Source organism: Phasianus colchicus, chromosome 26 (assembly GCF_987193195.1).
Source record: "Phasianus colchicus chromosome 26, bPhaCol1.hap1.1, whole genome shotgun sequence".
NCBI lineage: Eukaryota > Metazoa > Chordata > Aves > Galliformes > Phasianidae > Phasianus > Phasianus colchicus.
In genome coordinates this window covers 134,596-155,669 of record NC_143461.1, presented here as the reverse complement: position 1 = coordinate 155,669, position 21,074 = coordinate 134,596, and the positions used below count along the sequence as shown (strand labels likewise).

The 21,074-nt window shown below is 55.8% G+C and overlaps 1 protein-coding gene and 1 pseudogene across 1 annotated transcript; one reads left to right on the top strand and one right to left on the bottom strand.

Annotated features, from left to right (window-relative positions):
* Positions 1-215: 215 nt before the first annotated feature.
* LOC149914834 (uncharacterized) lies at positions 216-2,207 on the bottom strand. Its single transcript, XM_090125078.1, has 2 exons — positions 1,643-2,207; positions 216-550 (listed from the first exon to the last, which is right to left on the bottom strand). The coding sequence occupies exons 1-2, from the start codon at positions 2,060-2,062 to the stop codon at positions 518-520; spliced, it is 453 nt and encodes a 150-aa protein (XP_089981204.1). The 5' UTR covers positions 2,063-2,207; the 3' UTR covers positions 216-517.
* Positions 2,208-13,054: 10,847 nt separating this feature from the next.
* LOC149914833 (uncharacterized) lies at positions 13,055-19,703 on the top strand (annotated as a pseudogene).
* Positions 19,704-21,074: the final 1,371 nt, after the last annotated feature.

The window sequence follows — 21,074 nt, the reverse complement described above, 5'->3', positions numbered from 1 at the left end:
AACCAGGTTTCTTTAAGAGAGAGAAGACATGCATAACAAAGCAGTAAGTCCTTGGCCAGAACTTAAGCAATACAAAAGGAAGATTTCCAAACCTTCACAGCCCTCCTTAGTTTGTGCACGTCATACATGGTGGTGGGAGTCATCACCCCAATGATCACCCTCTCAAAATTCCCACTCAGCTCCAACTTCAAGTCATCAATCAAATCCTAGAAGGCAAAGAGGAGAAAGGAGTTGGCAGAAGGGACGGCCTTTGAGGACAGAGGAACTGAGCTGTTCAGCACTCCTCTTCAGGCTCCAACCCTCCTTGCATCAACAACTGCTCTGAACTGAACAAGAACAAAACAACCTTGGTCAGGTGAAGTCTCTGCCGACCTTTCTCTTGTAGAGATTGGGTCGTTTTTCACTTTGCGCCCAAGTGACACAACCACGTTCATGCATCTCTGCAGACCACCCACCCTGCCAGTAGTGCTCTTAGAGGTGATCAGAACTTGCTGACGCTGGGAAACATTTAGTTTGGTCAAGACGTCAGTGATGGCATCTTCATCCGTGCCTGCAAGAAACAAATGGAAGCTAGTCAGGATGCTTGCACAAGGATCAGAAGTGCCCTCTGGTCTTGTGCCACCTCCAGTCCCTCACACAGCCGGCTCTCAACAGCTCCAGGACTACATCGATGCACACAAAGCTGCCAGGACCCACGCCACCAGAGCAGCTGCATTTTGGGACACGAAGGGCAGTTCTGTTTCCACTTTCCAACAATTTTTAGGGCAGCTGTGCAGCAGAGCAGTGCAAGCAGCTATGCTTCCCTCTATCAAACCACCAGAGCAGCCATTCGCAGTGCTGGGGAAAAAATAAAAGTTGACCATGGAGGGAGATCAACTTAGCAAAGCCCTTCATGGCCTTCCTGAGAGCCTGCGCTTCTTGCTCAGCGCTGAAACTTGAGACCCCCTCGATTGTTGCCTAAGGCCACAAGAAAAGGATTTAGCAAAGGCAGACCGACGCACGCAGAGTTGAACTGGAAAAAAAAAAGAAGACAAACATAAAAGATGTGAACACAGAGATAGTAAAACTCCACCCACACAACTGATGCTTCTCTCTCACTTCTGTCTCACACGGCAGCCTGTTCTAGTGGGACTTCCCAAGCATATCAGAAAGAAGCCACGGGGGCACAACTGCATGGAGAACATATCTCCATACTGCTGCCCACGGAGTACCGTGTTTCCAGTGAAACAAAAGCTGGACCACCCGGCATCTGTGTTCAGGCCCACCAGGCCTTCTTCCTAGCAGTTCTCCACGTCAATCATAAAGCAATGCGCTCCCATCATAGCCCTAGTCCTGACTTCTCTTGTAGCAGGTAAGGACCAGTATTCTGCACCATTCCTTTTGCTCTGCTCGGCACTGGGGAGGCTGCAGCTGGAGAACAGCGTCCAGCTCTGGGCTCCCAGTACAGGAGACAGCTGGACATGCTGGAAAGAGTCCAACGCAGGGCTACCAAGATGGTGAAGGGACTGGAACACCTCTGCCATGACAAGAGGCTGAGAGAGAGGGGGCTGCTCAGCCTGGAGAAGGGGAGCTCAGGGGGATCCCACCCACGGCTGTAGAAGTTCTGCACAGAAGTTTGTCCTGATATCCAACCTAAACTTACCCCATGCCTGTGTGTCCTGCGGAACCCCACAGATGTGACAGTGGGCTGCTTCTCAAAGGAAACCAGTGCCCGGCGTCGGGAGCGGTGGAGGAAGCAGCTGATCCTGCCAATAACGCTGCCATCGCGCGTCCCTCCCCGGGACTCCCACACCTTCCTCTCCCCAGCCCGGCTCGGCTCCTCGCAGGCTGCAGACACTGCTGAGGCACTCGCGCTCCAGGCCGTCATCTTCTTCCCGTGCCGCCGGACCGCTCTCTGCAGGGCTGCGCTGAGCTCCTGCTGCTGCACCAGAACCGCAGCTCCCGTGCTGACGGACGGCGGAGCTTCGTGCCGGCACCCACAGCACGCGGCCCCCGGGCTGCTGGCGGCACGGCAGGATGCTCCCGTCCCCGCCTCCCTCCCACCGCCCCTCGGCTCCGGCATCCTCCCGTAATCCGCCTGAGGAAACGAAGGCCCCGCACAGGGCTCTGGACGGGCTGACCGACGGCTGATGCCAACGGAACGACGTTCAACACCGCCACGCGCCGGTCCCGCACTTCGGTCACGACGACCCGAGGCATCTCTGCAGGCCAGGGGCAGAGCGGCTGGAAGGCCGCGCGGAGGAAAAGGATCCGGGGGCGCGGGCCCCAGGGCCCCGGAAGCGGAGCGGGCGCGCGGAGCGGGGCAGCGCCGCGGGCAGCCGGGCCGGGGCCACGCGGGACGCGCGCGGTGATGACGCAATGACGGCGCGACCGCGGGCGCAAACGACCCCGCCGGGAGCGCCCGCCCCGTTCCGCGGGCCGACCAATAGGAGAGCGGGAGAGGCGGGGCCGAGCGCGGGCTCTCCGCCAATGGCGGCCGCGGGATTCCGTGCCGGGAAAGCGGCGCTCCGCCGCCCCGCGTCCCCGCCGCCGCCCGCCCCGCGCCTCGGGGCCCCGTCCGTCCCGCGTCAGAACGGAGCCGTCCTCCGGAGTCGGCGTCGCGGCGGGGCGCCGCCGGCTGAGAACCGGCGGCTGACTGCGAGCGGCGGGACGCCCGGTGTCCGGGAGCGGCTCCTGGCCGAGCCGGGCAGCCCCGAAAGAGAGGGACCGACCCCGCCGATCGAGACGCGTTCGAGCCCGGCAGAGTCGGGCGGCCGCCTTCGGTTCCGGCTCGGCTCGGCTCGAACGGTCAGCAGCGCCGTGCTGAGCCGCTGCCCCGCAGGCGGAGGACTCGACTGCCGTTTTCTGTATTCACGTCTGTCCGAGAAGAAAGCTGGCGGCGCTGGCGCTGACCAGGGAGAGGGAGGCCGGGGGCCGGAAAGCTCTCGGGCCGCGGCTCCAGGGCAGGCAGAGGAAGTCACGGCGCCGGTGACATCAGCCGGGCTGCTGGGACCTGCGTGCTGTCACGCTGCGTTTCCGTGACGACGGCGGGCTCTCCCCGAGGAGCCGAGGGCAGCTTTGCTGCTGAGTTCGTTACCCGACGAAGCCCGACGCGGGGGGGCTGGGCAGACAGTCTTGCCAAAGAGGCCCGTGCTACAGCAAGATTGACAGCACGACGCCTTTTGTTCCCCTTGAGCCCTGGCCAGGCTTCGGGGCGAAAACCAAGAGGAGAAAGAGGGCAGTGGCTGTTCCCCCGGACTGCTCCGTACATTGGTTTACTGTGTGCTAGAAAGGCTGGAGCTGCTTGCAGCGGCTCTGGATGCCTCACTCGTGGGATGGATGCATTGCTGTGCAACTTCCCCATGGCTGGGAGAGGTTCTTCAGATCCTCCCTGCAAACGGGGCTCCCCAGTGACTGCGGATCTGGCTGATGGTAAAGTGCTGGGGCTATTGGTCGTGGATCTTTCTTCACCACTGTGTTCACGTGGCAATGAGTAGGCCCACTGCCTTGCTTATTCCCTTTACTGCTAAGCTTCTCTTTTGGCTATAGACGCTGCCAATATTACTGTTGGTTTTATTTTGTCATAGGCAGTAAAATAAGCCTATCCCAAAGACGTTGGTGTCTTTGTTGCAGCTGTTGAGCCCACCGATTGGCACAACAGCATTAACACATGATGGGCACGTAACTTGGACATCAGGAACGTGACTTCAAAGGCTTCAAAGCATCGGGAATGTCTCCTTTGGAGAGAGACTGAGAGGTTTGGGCTTGTTGAGCCCGGAGAACAGGAGGCTCATGGGAGACCGTGTGGCTGCCTTTCAGTACACGGGGCCTCACAGATCACCCTTGCTGAGGGTGAGCACTATTCCCTCATTGAGGACATTGATGAAGATGTTGAACAAGACCGGACCCAGCACCGACCCCTGAGGAACACCGCTGGTTACAGGTCTCCAACCGGACTCTGCACCGCCAACGACGACCCTCTGCGCTCTGCCAGTCAGCCAGTTCTCAACCCACCTCACTGTCCACTCATCTGTCCACACTTCCTCAGCTTTGTCATAAGGATGTTGTGGGAGACGGTATCAAACGCCTTGCTGAAAGCAAGGTAGACTACATGCACTACATCCACCCAGCCAGTGACAACATCGTAGAAGGCTACCAGGTTGGTCAAGCATGCCCTCCCCCTGGTGAACCCTTGCTGATTACTCCTGATAACCTCCTTTTCTTCCAGTTGTCTGGAGATGGCATCCAGCACAAGCTGTTCCATCACCTTTCCAGGGACAGAGGTGTGCCCAGGTGGCCAAGAGGGCCAACAGCATCTTGCATTAGAAATAGCGTGGCCAGCAGGAGCAGGGAGGGAATCATCCCCCTGTACTCAGCCCTGGTGAGGCCACGCATTGAGCACTGTGTTCAGTTTTGGGCCGCTCACTACAAAAAAAGACATTGAGGCCCTGGAACGTGTCCAGAGAAGGGCAACAAAGCTGGTATGGGGTCTGGAACACAGGCCTTACGAGGAGCGGCTGAAGGAGTTGGGGTTGTTCAGTCTGGAGAAGAGGAGGCTCAGAGGAGACCTCATTGCAATCTACAACTTCCTGAATGGAGGCTGTGATGAGGAGGGGTTTGGCCTCGTCTCCCAGGCAACAAACAGGACCCGAGGAAATGGCCATAAGTTGTACCAGAGGAGGTTTAGGTTAGACATAAGGAAGAACTTGTTCTCTCAGAGAGCAGCCAGGCCCTGGAATGGCTGCCCAGGGAGGTGGTGGAGTCGCCGTCCCTGGCAGTGTTCAAGAGGCATCTGGATTAGGAGTTACAGGATATGGTTTAGTGCTTGTGGTAGCAGTGGTGATGGAAGGATTGTTTTTTCTCCTTTCCTTTTTCTTCTTTTCTTCCCTTCCTTTCCTTTTTTTCCTTTTTTCATTTTGTTTTCTGTTTTCCATCTTTTCTTTCCCTCTCCCCTTTTCTTTCCCTCTCCCCTTTTCTTTCCCTCTCCCCTTTTCTTTCCCTCTCCCCTTTTCTTTCCCTCTCCCCTTTTCTTTCCCTCTCCCCTTTTCTTTCCCTCTCCCCTTTTCTTTCCCTCTCCCCTTTTCTTTCCCTCTCCCCTTTTCTTTCCCTCTCCCCTTTTCTTTCCGTCTCTTTTCATCTCTTCCCCTTTCTTTCCTTTTTTCATTTCTTTTGATTCATTTTGTTTAGTACTTTCTTACTTTTCATCTTTTAGATTCCTTTCTAAAAGAAAAGATAGAATGGGAGACAATAATTAAAGAAACAAAACCTGCTTTGAAAGCCATGGGGCCGGATGGATTGAACCTTGGGGTGCTGAGGGGGTTGGCAGATGTGGCTGCCAAGCCGCTCTCCATCATCCTTCAGCAGTCCTGGCTAATTGGGGATGTGTCCTGGCTGTCCCTGAACGTGTTTAAAGAGCTCTGGATGTGGTGCTCAGGGACATGATTGAGTGGTGGGTTGTTAAGAGTTAGGGGAGTATGGTCAGGTTGCGGTTGGACTCGATGATCTTTCAGGTCTTTTCCAACCTGATCCATTCTATGATTCTATGGATTTAACAGCAGCGTTCTTGTGGGAGCTGCATTGAAACTTGCAGTGTCTCTGGGTCCCCAGAATTACTTTCTCCAAGCTGATTCGTAGGTGCTGGCACTTCTTTAAAGCAAGAGCAGCTGCTGATGGGAGGAAGGTAGTTCAGGCTCATGAGCTCTGCAGCATCTCCCAGGATGGTACCAGAGGAGGCAGGAATGATATTGCAGAAGATGAGAAGCTCCCCAGCTGGAAGCCAGAAACCCTGCGGGAGAGTCGGAGCACGTGTGGATGCCCAGGAGGTAATGCAGCCCCAGTATTTGAGAAGCGCGTGGCCATGGAGCTGCGGCCCAAGAACAGAGCTATTCCGCCTTTGCAGAATAGCTGGCATCCCAAGAAGGACTCGTCTGTCCTTGTAAAAAGCAGGGGGAGGGCACGTCCAAATGCTTGCTGGTTGCTTGGGAGCTCAAATCCTCCAAGCTGGAGGCAGCCTGGGGGTAACATCTCCTTGGTCCGATTGTGCAGCACCTGAGCAAGAACTGGCTGCATGAGGGTCATCTTAATTTCTCTGTTCTTTTACTTAAATAAACCCATTGGGAGACCGTGGTGTTGGTTTCCTAAAATTTGGATCTGGGAGGTGAGCACGCCCTTTGCTTATGATGGAAGCACAGAAGTGATGCGGGCACTCGCTGAGGTCACAGTCATCGCCGAGGTGGGAGCGTTTGTGGCACAGCCGGTGAGCAGAGCTGGTGCTCTGGTGAGTGTGCTGCACGCAGAGACTGAGCTGTGAGCTTTCCTTGAGAGATCACCCTGCGAGAGCCCGTCGGAAGCACCGCTGTGGCGTGTGCGTGAGCTGGGCACAGCTCAGGCTGAGCAGGCCGAGCAGGTGAGCTGGGTTTGGTGCTGGGTGGTTGCCGGGAGGTGTCTCAGCAGGAAAGCTGGGCTGGGGTGGGCACGCTGCATCAGCCCTCGTCCCGGCTGGCGGTGAGACAGAGGGAGTTTTCTTCAGGACAGCAACACCAGCCATGTGCTTCAAGGCGCGTAACTATTGAGGAGATGGAGAACGCTTGCTGTCAGAAATCATGGCAGCTGTACAGGAGCTGGGTGTATTTTGGGGACAGTCCTTGTAACCAGCTGGTTTCGAGACATTGCCCTGCCCGAGAGTCTAAACTGCACAGCAGAAGAATGCTGGGAAAATGCTTCTTCCACACTGTTTTTCACTTGCAGGTTCTTTCCTTAGGGTTCCTTTTTCCTTTCCAAAAGGAGATTTTGGGGATCGAGGCACTTGAAGAGAGAGTGAAGCCAGCTCTTTCCAACAGTGCGGGCAGTCCCTGTGGAGAGGACCCCGGGAACTTGAGCTTCCCCTGAGACGTTCCCCAGCATGTCTCAGCAGGGAGACGGACGCAGTTGCCATCTCTGCTTTGCGCGTGGAAAGGTATGGCTGGGTTTCTTTCGCTTGGGTTTCTCCTTTCTCTGGTTTTGGAGGGGAAGGGGTGGAGCAGGGGGAGCCCTGCTGGTCCTTTGTTAGCTCAGTAAGCGGCTGGGTTGTGCACTTGCAGCAACAGGACAGCATTGCCAGGCTCCTTAACCTGCTGGGGCAGGGTGGGATCAGAGAGCGGGCACTGCCCTCCTGCCAGCTGCGCCTGGTTATGGTTTGCCAGCTGCCCTGGGTTTCTGCTGAGAAGTTTGTTCTAGCTGCCTGCAGTAGTAAAGGGTGGGGAAGAAATAGTGGTGAAGAGCTAAGGCTGTGTACGGTAATTTTGCATGGGTTGAACTGTGGCACCTGAAGTCACTGTTTCCCTCGGAATAATGCTGGTGTTTGCAGGTGTGTTGGTTTAACCCCCCGAAGTGATGTCTGAGAGCGCCCGTCTTCTCCACCTGAACGATGAGAAAGCTGGATATGCCCAGAAATTGCAGCGCGTGCAGATGTTGTGAATGCGCTCCCAAATGTTTCCGTTAGTGATAACTAACGTCTCAGCACTCTGATACCCACCTCTGGCACCATCTGGAATGCTGCATCTCTTTGCAAACGTTGGGTGGCTGTTTCCATGGCCCTTCCTTTATTTCTCTCCTCAGAAGCAGTGCGGCGCAGTTCCCTGTGCTAGGGAGCAGCACCCAGCAGGCTGCCAGAGATCCAACAGCGCCTTGCAGCGCACAGAGGGACGCGATGGGGACGGACCATCCTTAGCACCACGCAAAAGTGAGTCTCTGCAGTCCTCTGTCATGAAGTATGGAAGAATGCATTTTAAGTATTACTTCTGAGCGGTGCAGCACTGCAGGGATGTCCGGTAACCATGGTGGAAGCATTAGAGAGGCCGACAGCAACAGATGGCAGCAGTGAGACAGAAGTGTGTGTGTAAGTGGTGGTGCTCAGAGCTGAGTGCATTCCCTGTAGGGACAAAAAATCCGTGCCTCGACTTTTGCAGCTGATAGCGTTTTGTGTGCTGACGCAGCTTTGCTCTGCAGCATGCAGAGCTGTCAGGCAGACTGGGGTTCCTCTGCTGCCACCTGAGCGGGAATGAGAGCAGTAGTGCTTTGTGCAAGCACACTGCAGTTTAAAGATCAGTTTCTGTTCTGGCTGTAGAAGAGTGTCTTTTGGTTTTTGTGGTGGACGTGGGCTAACAGGACAGTGCTGCTCCTGGTGTCTGTGAAATCAACACACAATCTGTTGTTGTAGGGACGGAGCCTGCGCGTCCATGGAATGGTGCTGGGCTTGGGGGGAAACGGAAAGCCTCCCCAGGTAAGAAGCTCTTGTGAGCTGTGGTGTGGGTACCTGCCTCTAAATAGGGCTGCATGAAGGGCTGTGTGGGATGGAGGAGAAAAGAAGGGGCACTGCAGATCTGTGCTGACTGCAGAAATGGCACAGCGTTGTAGCAGCAGAAAGGCCAATTGAAGAAACTACGCTTGAGGAGCAGAAGTTTGTGGTTGGCTGTGCTAAAATGCTCCTCCAAAGAGATGCTCTTCATGTCTTTCTTGTTTCCTTTCTGACAGAAGCTGATGCAAGCAGGCTTGCAGTGAAGCGCAGCCTTGCAGGAAGCCAGGGGAGGAGCATGGAGTGTGGCACAGCCCCCAAGAGAGGTACAGACACACAGCAGCATCTGGGTTTGGTGCACTGTCTTTCTAGTTAGGCTTTCTGTCTGTCCTTTCCTGGGACTGCTGTCGTTGCGTGTTGCTTGAGATCTTAATCCCTGGGGATTACAGTTGCCTTTCCTGTCCCAATTGGAAATGGCCCACAGTTCAGCCAAGATCCCAAGGTCCATTGCTGTGAACACTCGAGAGTTCCTAGCATTGTGGCCCATTTTGCAGACCGAAGGCAGTGTGTGACTCTCTTTTAATCTTGCTGCTTCCCCTTGCTTGATTTGAACAGGGAGAGGTGCTGAGCCAAACGGCAAGATGTACGCGAAAGCTCCTCTCCAGGCTCCAGGAGGGCTTCCTGGAACAGCAGGTCCCAGCAGAGGGGAAAGACCTTCCCCTGCAGTTGACAACCACTCCCTCTCCAAGACCATGGCTGCAAGAAAGCGCAAGGGAGTGGAGGAAGAGGAGCAAAAAGCAGAGCTGTGGCCTGCCAAGAAACAAGTGAAGGTGGAGCGCGATGGGGAGAAGGCTCAGAGCCCACATCAGAGCAGAGGCGGTGTGCCAGCTCCAGCAACACACCCTGGGCCTGCCCCAGCGCCGACTGAGCGGTTCCGGACCTCAAAGCGAAGAGGTAGGAAGGTGCTGCAGCTGCCCTGGTGAGGTGCTTCCCTTATCAGGTGCATGGAGTTTGCTTAGGATTTGCTTTGCTTTCTCCTTCTCTCTGCGGAGAGGGGAAAAGAGTAGAAGGCTGCCGAGTCCAATGGCAAGGAAGTGCCAGAAAGTGTAACCCTCTCTTTTCCCATGAAATCCATGACAGCCTTCTGCTTGTCCCACTGGAAATACCCTTCCCTGAGAGGCTTCCTAGCCTGTTTTCATGTACCCATGTTTCCGCGGTTTTGCTGTTGACAAACTGAATTTCTCTCCTCTTTCTCTATAGCAAGACGACAACGACAAAAAGAGAGGAGAGCAGAAATGAAGAAGGCTGCTCTGAGAGCTGCCGCTGCACGTGCAGAGGTGAGTCCTCGGTGAGCACAGACACGGCTCTTGTTGTTCTCTGTCTGTCAGACGTGAAGGGGATTGTAGAATGCTGGGGGAAGCGGTGTCCTACTTTGACGCTCGCTTTCTTTCTTTCCAGTCCTCCACAATGAACAGCCTTGTGGAGATGATGGAGAAGCTGCAGCTGAAGGACTGAGTGGAGGAGCATCAGAAGGCAGCGGCTTCGTGGCAGCAGCCCAACTTGGCACTCTGGTTGCAGTCCATCAATAAACAATTAGAGCTTTGTATTCACAAAGAGCGCACGGCCTGATTTGTCCAGTGGCACTCAGTGAGCTGCTGCACCACCTCCTCATTATTCCACTCGCGGCGCTGGGTCAGAACTCCCACATCTCCATCAGGGGATGCTGCAGGTTATAGAAGCAATGGATGCACCAGTCCTTGGCCCTGCCCATAAACGCACTGCCTGCAAAGCACGTGCACAGAACTGCGAGTAGCACGGCCTGAGCACAGGCGCGCTGAGTTAGAGAACAGCTGTCTCGAGCTGTCTGAGTTTCTCGGGGCAGCACTGAGCAGAAGTGAGCGTGTGCCCCTCACCCTGCAGGCGTCTCTGTTGGGGGAAGAGAGGCTCCGCCGGCTGCCTGATCCCGGAAGGCAGAGGTGTTCTCCTGACTTCTCTGCAGTGCTACCTTGCCTCATTGTCCCCCCTCTCTTCAGCGGTTTTGATGCTACTTTTCATTCTTTGGGCAGAGCTTGAGTCACTCTCATCATCGCACAGCTTTGTACTGAGCGGTGTGGAATTTTCTGGCTTTGCTCTTAAAAGCCTAGGCTGAAAACTGCAGCGTGCATGCTTAGTTTACATGGGGACATGGGGGGGGGACATCCCCTAACCCCCATTATCGAAAAATAAACCTTAATTGCAAAAGTGAGGGGTGTCAACCCCCGACCCATGGGAGCAAAGTGGTCCGTGGGGGTGACACTGTGGGGGTGTCCCCATCTCCAGTACGTGACACCACCAGGGTGCCATGAAGGTGTCCCCAACTTTGGTGGTGTGACAGCACGATGCTGTGTCCCCACTTCTCCAGGAAGTCCTCCAGCTGGTTACAGTGTCCCCAGCTTCGGCTCAACGTCCCCAGGGGGTCCTTTTGTCCCCTCTGCATGACGGTGACACCCAATGCTGGCTGCCGAACGCGACACCCGATGACGATGACACCGCGTCACGGCTGTGCCACACTGGTGTCACACAGTCCCCTCTGGTGGTGGCACGGAGTTCACCACCGTGCGTGTCCCCATCCTCATGTCAGACGATGGTGACAGCGCCAGAGGACTCCAGTGTCACCAGGTCCAGCTCTAGGCGGGCCTGGAGGGGTGACAAAGAACAGTGAGAGGCTCAGTGACAGCATGGTGACAACGCAGAGCTGCCTGTGCCTGCCCCCATGCGGTGGTCAGAGTACAGGGAATGGTGTCACCCGATAGATGGTGGCACACAAGTGATGGTGACACCAGATGACGGTAACAACAGTGACAGCCAGGGATGGGGACACTGCGTCACGGCTGTTCCACATCGAGGTCACCCTGTGTCACGGTGTCACCTGAAGACAGTGACACTCAACGACTCCCAGTGGCATCCAGTGAAGGGAAGCACCAACAATGGTGACACCACCGACCCCATGTCACACCCACAGCAGACCCCACATGTCCCCCGACTATCCCCAGCTCCCCTCCCTGTACACTCCTTGTCACCTCTTCAATGAGGATGGCACCGCTCTGCAGTTGTGCCAGTCCTCTTCTTGGTTGCAAGTGTCCCATTTGGTTTTGTCATCCAGTATTTTTGGGAGAAAACGTGTGGTAGTTCTAAGAGAAGGGGTATTTCTGGGAGAAAATATCCTCTTTTTGGAAGAGAAGGTGAAATTTACCACTGAAATGTGGTATTTCTGGGAGAAAATGACATACTTGAGGGAGAGAACTCGGAAATGGTGGGAGAGAATGTCTTCTATTCGAGAGCAACTGTGGTATTTTTGGTGTGACGACTGGTCCTTTGGGGAGAAAATACGGTAAATATGGGAGAAAATGTCCTCTTGAGGAGTGTCAAGTAGTACTTTTGAGAGAAAATGTCAGGTATTTCTCAGAAAACTGCTGTTTCTGGGAGATAGTAGCATCCTTGGTTGGAAAATGACAGGTGTTTGTGAGAAAGCTGGTATTTTGGGAAAAAAGGCCGTATTTTTAAGACGAAGCCGGTATTTCTGGGGGAATATGTCCTGTCTTTGGGAGAAAAGTGGTCTATCTTGGAGAAAATGTCATGTATTTGGGAGAAAACTGGTCTATCTGGAAGAAACTGCCATTTTTCTGGGAGTAAGTGTGATCCTGAGGAGCGTCAAGTAGTATTCTTGGGATGAAACGTGAGGTATTTCTAAGTGTAGTGGTATTTCTGGGAGAAAATGTCTTGTTTTGGGGGGAAAAGATCACATGTATGTGAGAAAGCTGGTATTTCTGGGAGTAAACGCCATATTTTTAGGAAAAAATGGGTATTTCCCGGATAATCGGTCACATAGTTAGGAGAAAAGTGGTCTATCTGGGAGAAAATGTCCTTGTTTTTTGGTGGAAGAGATCATGTGTAGGGGACTAAAATAGTGTTCCCGGATGAAAATGTCACGTATCTGTGAGAAAAGTGGTATCTGTGGGTCACAGTGCTGTTCCCCAGGGGTCGGTGCTGGGGCCTGTCCTCCTCAAGATCTTTCTTGATGAGCTGAGGGCACTGAGCGCACCCTCAGGAAGTTTGCGGATGACACCAGGCTGGCTGGAAGTGTGGATCTGCCTGGGGGTAGCGAGGCCCCACAGAGGGATCTGGACAGGCTGGAGAGCTGGGCTGAAGCCAATGGGATGAGTTCCAACAAGGCCAAAGGCCAGGTCCACGTTCTGTGGGAACGTTTGTGGAAAAGTGACTTTAGGTAGCTTAAATCTCTGCCTTCTGACACAAGAGCAAAATGGAGCCAGGAATGTATTCTTACTTCCATAATAAGAGTGTCAGAAGGAAACACCCTGAGACTTCTTGTAGGGGTGTCCATTTGCTGTTTCCCAAAAACCAGTCGGGGGAAAGGCACAAGAGGGGTGTGCCCTGCCAGCTCCAGGTCTTAAGACCTTAGAAACCCGGTCTCTTTCAAAAGTTGAGGGAGTTTCCATTCTTAGAGCTCAGCCTTGAAGCCTTGCTGGTTCAATTCCTCTCAATGATGCATCTAAAAGATGCAGTGCAGGTGGGCAAAGGTCCAGGTGGGCCAGCGGGTGAGTTTTACCACAGCCCGACACAGATGGATAAGCTGCTTCATTAACAAGTCCAGCTTTTACTGCGGGGCTGGCAGCATCTGTGCTGTTGTTCCATCTGCAGTCAGGAATGTCACACTGCCTTTTTTTCAACCCACATTTACTCTTTCACAAAAGAGCATCAACTTCTGATACTCGTTCTGCAAACTGGGGAAGAGTAACCCGCAGAATGCTAACTGCTGCAGAGGATAGGTTGGAAGACAGCCGCTCCACGCGCCCATCGTGCCACAGCAGCTCCTTGCTGGATGTGCCTGGCATAACTGGTTGGCTCCTGACAGCAATCCCTCACAGTGGGGAGAAAAGCAGCACTTGCACAGCTTGTTTTAAGAGCGCTAACCAAGCTCAGCTAAAATGCTCAAGGGAGACTGTCTTCAAGCACGGTCACAGGATGCGTTTGTTATACTGAGGACTAAAGGAGATCACTTCAGATTGACATCAGGGAGGAGACGGGGTAAAACTCCCCGCTGGCCCACACTTCAGGATCTGTGGCATGTTTTTCTGCACAGCTGCCGTTTCTAAATTTGGAAAGAGACAGTAAAACATACCTGGAAAGAGTTGAGAAGTCAGGGTCTCCGTAGCTACAGAGAGATGTTGGATGCTTCTTTCTGTGGGAACGTTTGTGGAAAAGTGACTTTAGGTAGCTTAAATCTCTGCCTTCTGACACAAGAGCAAAATGGAGCCAGGAATGTATTCTTACTTCCATAATAAGAGTTTCAGAAGGAAACACCCTGAGACTTCTTGTAGGGGTGTCCATTTGCTGTCTCCCAAAAACCAGTCGGGGGAAAGGCACAAGAGGGGTGTGCCCTGCCAGCTCCAGGTCTTAAGACCTTAGGAACCCAGTCTCTTTCAAAAGTTGAGGGAGTTTCCATTCTTAGAGCTCAGCCCTGAAGCCCTTGCTGGTTCAATTCCTCTCAATGATACATCTAAAAGATGCAGTGCAGGTGGGCAAAGGCTCCACAGCTGTACAGCATCCACGGGACAGCTCTTATTAAGCTGGCAGGTGTAACTGCTTCCCGAGGAGCTGTGCAGCCATAAAGGCATTCCAAAGCACCTCTTGCTCTTACATGAACGCATCATTGGCTTCATCTCACTGCCGTGCTTAATTCCCAGTGCTGACAGGTCTGTCCGGCAGCTCTGCCTAGAGAACCAGCATATGTTTCAGGCACGTGTCCTGAACGAGTCACTTCGTTTCAGCGAGTTTAGCATCAGTGAGAGCTCCCTGCCCCAGCAAGTCTACCGAGCACCTGTGTTCTCCTACATCCCCGCACCACGCCGTGCTGCTCAGCGAGTCCAGCGCAGCTCTGCAGGACCCGGGGGACTACAGAACACGTGCCAGCGGTGAGCTGAGCTCGTTCTTCAGGTCCTGCTCCGGGCTGTGCCCTTCTCACATCCCACGCACCGAGCCCGGCCGGGCCACCGCTCGGTTCTTCCTTGGAGGAGAAAGTGGCCAGAGATGCCGCCGCAGGAGCCGTGAGAAAACCGGGCAGAGATGCGCGCTCGGCTTTCAAGAAGCGCCAGCAGCTCGGAATCGGCCTGGAGAAAGCGATTCTGGGGAAGCCGGAGACGCGGCACGTCTCAGCGCGGCTCCCGCAGGAGCGGTACCGTTCGACGGCGTCGCCACGGCGACGGCGCCTCAGCGCCTCAGCGCCTCAGCGCCGGTCCGTCGCTACGGCGCCGCGCCGTCCCCGCCGAGTGACGTCATCACGCCGCGACCCGAGGAGGCGGCCGTGCGGAAGCGGTGCGGGGCGCCTCGGGGCTCCGGGCGCCGCCTCGGCTCCTACAGGTGGGTGTTCGGGGGGCGCCGGGGCGGGGGCCGGGGTGAAGGCGGCGGGGGGGCTGCGTGCCGCTCTGTCTCGGCCCCGCGGGGTCTCCGTGGTGCTCGGGGCTTCCCTCGGCGGGGGCGGCTGCCCTGCGTCTCGCCGCCTCCCCCACCCCGTGTCTTTCGCTGCCCTCCCCCCCTCTCCCCCTGCCGCTGATCGCCCGCACCCCCCAGTCCCTCTGTGTGCCCCCCGGGGTTACACCCTCCCCCCGGTCTCCCTCCCCTCCAGTCCCCCCGTTCTGATCGCCGTAGTCCTCTTCCACCCCTCCCCTCTGTGCCTCCCCCATTCTGATCCCCAGGGTCCCCCCCCCGATCCCTCATCCCTCCCCAGTCCCCCGTTCTGATCCCTGGTGTCCCCCCACCCCCCCACCGCTCTCCCCATTCTGTCCCCTAGAGTCCCCCCCTTTCCCAGTCTCCTCTATCTGACCCCCGAACCCCCTCTCCTCCCCCCGAGTGCCCCCACTCCAATTCCCCCATTCTGATCCCCAGAGTCTCCTACCACCCCCCATTCCCCTCTATTTGACCCCCAGGGTCCCGTGTCCTCCCTTCTCCTCCCACCTCCTGGCCCCTTTTTTCTGACCCCTAGAGGTCCCTGTAACCCCCTGTGCGCTCCTCCCTGACCCCTGGAGTCAGTTCCTCATTTTGACCTCCAATTTCCCTCAGCCAGACCCCATAGAAGCCTCGCACAACCCCTGGCTCTTCCCTCCCACCCCTCCCTCCACCCCCAGATGCTCTTCCTGCCTTGTAGAAACTCTGTTCACCCCTTTCCCCCACACAAGCCACTAAGTTTCCCCCCAGACTCTTTTTCCACCCCATAGACATCCCACTCTTCTCCCCCCCAATACTTCCCTAAGGTGTCCCCCAGACTCCCCTTCCACCCCATAGAAGCCCCCCACAACCCTCCAGATTTCCTCTGCCACCCCTTCTCCATTCCTAGACCCCTTTTCCTCCCAGCAGAGACCCAACTCACCCTTTTTTCCCCCACACAACCCCCCCTCCACTCCCAGACCCCCCTTTCTGCCCTACAGAAGCCCCCTTTCCACCCCTCAAGTTCCCCTCCACAATGTACCCCTCCATCCCCAGGCCCCCTTTTCACTCACAGAAGCCTCGTTCTGCTCTTTTCCCCCTCACAACCCCCTCTCTCCATCCTCAGAGCCCCTTTCCACGCCACAGAAGCCCTCCACAATCCCTCAGTTTCCCCTTCCAACCTTTCTCCACCTCCAGACCCTCTTTCCACCTCACAGAAGCCCCACTCACACCTTTCCGCCCATAGATTCCCCACGAGCCCCCCCCTATATACCCCTGGAGGCATGCAGAAGAATCTGGAGATGTTGTAGAGGGGTTTGGGGCATCCAGTTGGTCCCCAGGTGGATCCAAGGTGTCCTTGGATTCATACAGAAGGATCTGGAGATGTCCCAGAGGGATCCTGGGGTGTCCAGGGGGTCCCAAGAATGGTCCTGGGGGTCCCTGGAAGGATCTGGAAGCTCCCAGGATGGGTCCAGGAGCTCCGAGGAGCCACTGGGATGATTTGGAGATGTCCCAGTAGAGTCTGGTAGGGTCCAGAGAGTTCTCATGTGGGTCTGAGTGGTCCTGGAGTCATCCCGTCATCAGAGACATCTCTGGGGATGTCCCAGAGAGGACTTGGAGGGTGCAGGGGGTTTTCAAATTGATCCAGGGGGTCCTTGGATTCATCCAGAAGGGTCTGCAGACGTCCCAGAATGATCCTGTGGAATGTGGGGGGGTCCTCAGGTGGGTTCAGAGGGTCCTATTGTCTTCTGGAAGGGTCTGGAGATGTCCCATGGGTGTCTTGGGGTCCCCAGGCGTTCCTGGAGTCCTCCAGAGGTCTCTAATGGGGATTTTGAGGACAACCTCACATAGTGACACATTCTCGCTCTTCTTTGTCCCCGTGGGATCGCCCCCAATAATGTCTGTTTCCATTAAAATCAATACTATGTCACTTTTCTTGTATATTTTTTGCCACTTCCTTTCAGAAATGGATGGTTCCCACCAATCCCTGTGCAAAGCCCCACGGAAACAGTCCCCCCAGGGCCACCGGGTGACACCGGACAACCACTTGTCCCCAAAGTTCTCACTGTCACCGTAACCGTGGAACCTGGGGCCGTACCAACGTACCTTGAGAGCCCCATCCGCGTCCTACAGCTCCATTAGGGAGGCAATGTTGGTTATGGCCGCATGAACAGGCGGCGTGACCTTATTTAACTCTCTGTAATCCACTGTCATTCTCCACGTGCCATCCGACTTTCGCACTGGCCGTGTGGGGGAATTATATGGGCTGTGTGCAGGTCTTACAATGCCCACTTTTTCTAATTCCTGCACCATTCCCCATATTTCATCTTGCCCACCCGGAGTCTGTACTGCCTTACATCAGTAATCCGGCGCGGTTTCGGCAGGCAAATAGGCCCATGTTTCACATGGCCTCTTAATATTGCCTGCACTGCCCGGGTACGGATACATCTCTGTCCAAGTCTGAACTCTCCCACAGTTGTCTGGAGAGCCAGACCCCATAGAATATCTATGCCCAAGATGTATTCCTGCACTGGGGCAATACACACCTTACACTCCCGGGGTGGGAGACGCCCCACCCTCAGATTCAACCATGTTTGGGTGACAGGAATAGTCTGTCCCCCAAAGCCACCAATCATCACTCTGTCTCCACCAAATTTGGTTGGATCTTTGTAGATAATTGATGTTTCTGCTCCAGTGTCCACCAATGCCATAACTCTCTGAATGTTTTTTCGGGACCAATAAATCCTTAATTCTACACAGGGCCTCTGGTCCTATCTGGAGGCCCTAGGGGGACTAACATCCCTCGTCACGCCATGAATTGAGCTATGGCCAATTCTTTTGCTTCCAGTGCCTCAGGCATTGTAGCCCGAGACACCTGAGGCGGCTTTTTTTTTCTATTAGCAACAATGAAATCTTCTAAGTTCCATGTTGTTGTTGGCATTCTCTCTGTAACCCTTACCCTTGGTTTCTTAGGGTAGGTCTGAAATTTTTGGTTGTCCTTTAGCTGTCTCCAAAGCTGGAGAAGAACATGGTTGGGCTGGCGGTCAATCTTAGCAAATTGGACCCCAGCCCGAATTAAATCATTAAACATAGTGAGCCCCATCGAGAGCCCCATCAGCGTCCTACAGCTCCTGGACGCTGTCACCCTGGCTGTCCGTGACTGTCCCAAGCTGTCCCCCCTGCCATGGTGGCACAACTGCAGCACGGTGACATCCTCATTGAAGAGGTGACGAGGAGGAGTACAGGGAGGGGGGCTGGGGACAGTCGGGGGACACGTGGGGTCTGGTGCAGGTGTGACATGGGGTCGGTGGTGTCACCATTGTTGGGTGCCACCTTCACTGGATGCCATTGGGTGTCACTGAATGTCACTGTCTTCAGGTGACGCCGTGACACAGGGTAACCTCGATGTGGAACAGCCGTGACGCAGTGTCCCCATCCCTGGCTGTCACTGTTGTTACCGTCATCTGGTGTCACCATCACTTGTGTGCCACCATCTATCGGGTGACACCATTCCCTGTACTCTGACCATCACATGGGGGCAGGCACAGGCGGCACTACGTTGTCACCGTGCTGTCACTGAGCCTCTCACTGTTGTTTGTCACCCCTCCAGACCTGCCTACCGCAGGACCCGGTGACACCGGAAACCTCTGGTGCTGTCACCATCGTCTGTCATGAGGACGGGGACATGCACGGTGGTGAACTCTGTGCCACCACCAGAGGGGACTGTGTGACACCAGCGTGGCACAGCCGTGATGCGGTGTCATCACCGTTGGGCGTCACTCCTGGCAGCTGGCGCCGGGTGTCACCGTCATGCAGAGGGGACAAAAAAAACCCTGGGGACATTGAGCCGAAGCTGGGGACACCGTGACCACCTGGAGGACTTCCCAGGGAAGTGGGAACACCACATGACAATGTCACACCACCAAAATTGGGGACATCCCTGTGTCACACCCCAAAGCTTGGGACACCTTCATGGCACCCTGGTGGTGTCATATCCTAGAGTTGTGAACACCCCCCAGAGTTTGGGACAGCCCTCTGGAGACGCCATCTGTGCCCTCCCCCACAGAAAACATTGTTCCCATGGGGCGGGGTTGACACCCCTCACTTTTCTAATTAAGGTTTATTTTTGATAATGGAGGTTGGGGGATGTCCTCCCCATGTAAGTGATAAAGGGCAGAGGAGCGGCTGTGGGGCTCCATGTATCACACTGGGGATGAACTCTGGGGACAGAGGTGACTGCAGCATCCTGGCCCCATCGCCCCTATGGCCCCATAACCACTACAGCTCCATCTCGTAGCCATCCCTCGTCCGTATCCCACAACGTTATCCCATCCCATATCCATCATATCCACCCCACAGCCATCTCAAACCCATCCCATATCCATACCCCCACATCCTATCCCCATCCCTAACCCTATATCCATAGCCATTCCGAATCCTTATCCCCACATGCATCCCATGTCCATTCCATCTACTTATCCCATGCCACTATCATCCCAATCCCATCCCGTGTCCATATTTCATCCCCAATCCATCCCACCTTCTTCAGTGTTGGTCCCATGTCCATCCCAAGCCCATCCCATATATATTCCATTTTCCTATCTCCCATTCCATATCCACCCCATATCCATATCCCCACACCCCAACCCTACATTTCACATCCCAATGCACATCCAACATCCCAACCCCAGCTCCCAAGCCCAGTTCCAAACCTCATATCCCAACCCCACATCCAAGCCCCACCTCCCACCTGTAAATCCCATTCCCATCTCGCACCCCCTATAGCAGTAGGGCGCACCCCGAGGCCCCACCCACGGCCCGCCCCCTGCCGCGCTCCTCCCACCAACAGCGCAGCGCAACGCCGCACCGCCCGCGGGCTCTCATTGGGCAGGTGCCGGACCGTCCCAGCCCCGGGCTGTCATTGGTCAGGTGCCGGTCCGTCCCGCCCCCGGGCTCTCGTTGGACACGTGCCGATCCGTTCCGCCCCCGGGCTCTCGTTGGTCAGCGGCAGCAGCGCCGGCTCCGATTGGCTGAGGCGCGGAGCGCGGGAACGGCCGTTGGCAGCCGGCCTAGAGCTCTTCTCCACTCAGGCGGCGGCGCTCCCGCAGCCCTGGCCGCCCCGCACCGCCGCTGCGCGCCGGAGCTGTCCGGGCAGCACCTAGACGGAACCGCGGCACGACGGGAGCGGTGCTGAGCACAGCAGAGTCGGAGCCGGGAGGGACGGAGAGCGGCGCCGGGACAGGGGAGGAAGCCTGGTGGGGTGAGGGGCTGGGAAGGCGGGGGGGGGATAGGGAGGCAGGCGGGGCTGCAGCGGCTGTGGTATCGGGGTACATGGGGCGATAGGGGTGGGTACAAAGGGATTTAGGGCAGCAGAGGGCTGTGAGGGGGAAACGGGGGGACACGGTGCTATAGGGAGCACTGGGGGCCGGGAGGGGCTGGGGAGAGCTACGGGGAGGGATATAGGGGGCTGGGGGAGGACCTAAGAAACTGTGGCTCTATGAGTGGCTGTAGGGGGAATGGAGGTGGGATAGAAGGGGATGTGGGGCTACAGGGGGCAGTGGGAGGGCCGTAGGCGTGGTATAGAGAAACAGGCATGACAGGGGTCTGTGGGTGGGATTGGGGGGGAAGTAGAGAGGTGTAAGGTTATAAAAGGCTGCAAAGAGACAATAGGGGGCTTGCGGGAGCACAGGGAAATAGAGGGTAATGTGGGGTGACACCGGGCACTAGACGGGAATGTGAGAGAGAAGACCCAGTAGGAGGCACAGATAGAGGCAAGCTGAGGGGGATAAAGAGGGAGAATCTCAACGGGAGGAGGTGTGGGTAGCTCCAGGCCACCTTGCTGTCTCCCCAAGAGATGCGGGCTGTGGGCTAGGCTGCGGGCAGGAGTGCTGGCCAGAAGCAAGCATCTGTGTGGAGAAAGGCAAAGGGCGGAGGAGGTTGAAGGGGAGCTACCGGGCATGGGCTTGCTCAGCAAGGGGAGCAGAAGCCTGAAGTGGACGAGAAGGGAATAGAGAAGGGCATGCAGAAGGAGAGAAGCTGCGAGCAGAGTTAAGAGGCACTTGTCAGAGCAGCAAGCAGAGCAGGCAAGTGTTGAGATTGGGAGTGAGTAGCAGGAAAAGGCAAGAGCACCAAGAAAAAGGAGGCGAGGGGCAAGCAGCTCAGGTAGGGAAAAGGAAGGGCATGCAGCTCAGCTAGGGAAGGGAGGGGACAGCAGCTCAGGAAGGGAAAAGGAAGGGCATGCAGCTCAGGAAGGGAAAAGGAAGGGCATGCAGCTCAGGAAGGGAAAAGGAAGGGCATGCAGCTCAGGTAGGGAAAAGGAAGGGCATGCAGCTCAGCTAGGGAA

Bases quoted from the DNA above. Each gene is read 5' to 3' on its own strand.
- LOC149914834 (XM_090125078.1), bottom strand. From the start codon at position 2,062: ATGCCGGAGCCGAGGGGCGGTGGGAGGGAGGCGGGGACGGGAGCATCC. The intron at 551-1,642 runs GTAAGTTTAGGT...TGTTTCTTGCAG, and splicing joins GCAGGACACACAGGCATGGG to GCACGGATGAAGATGCCATC.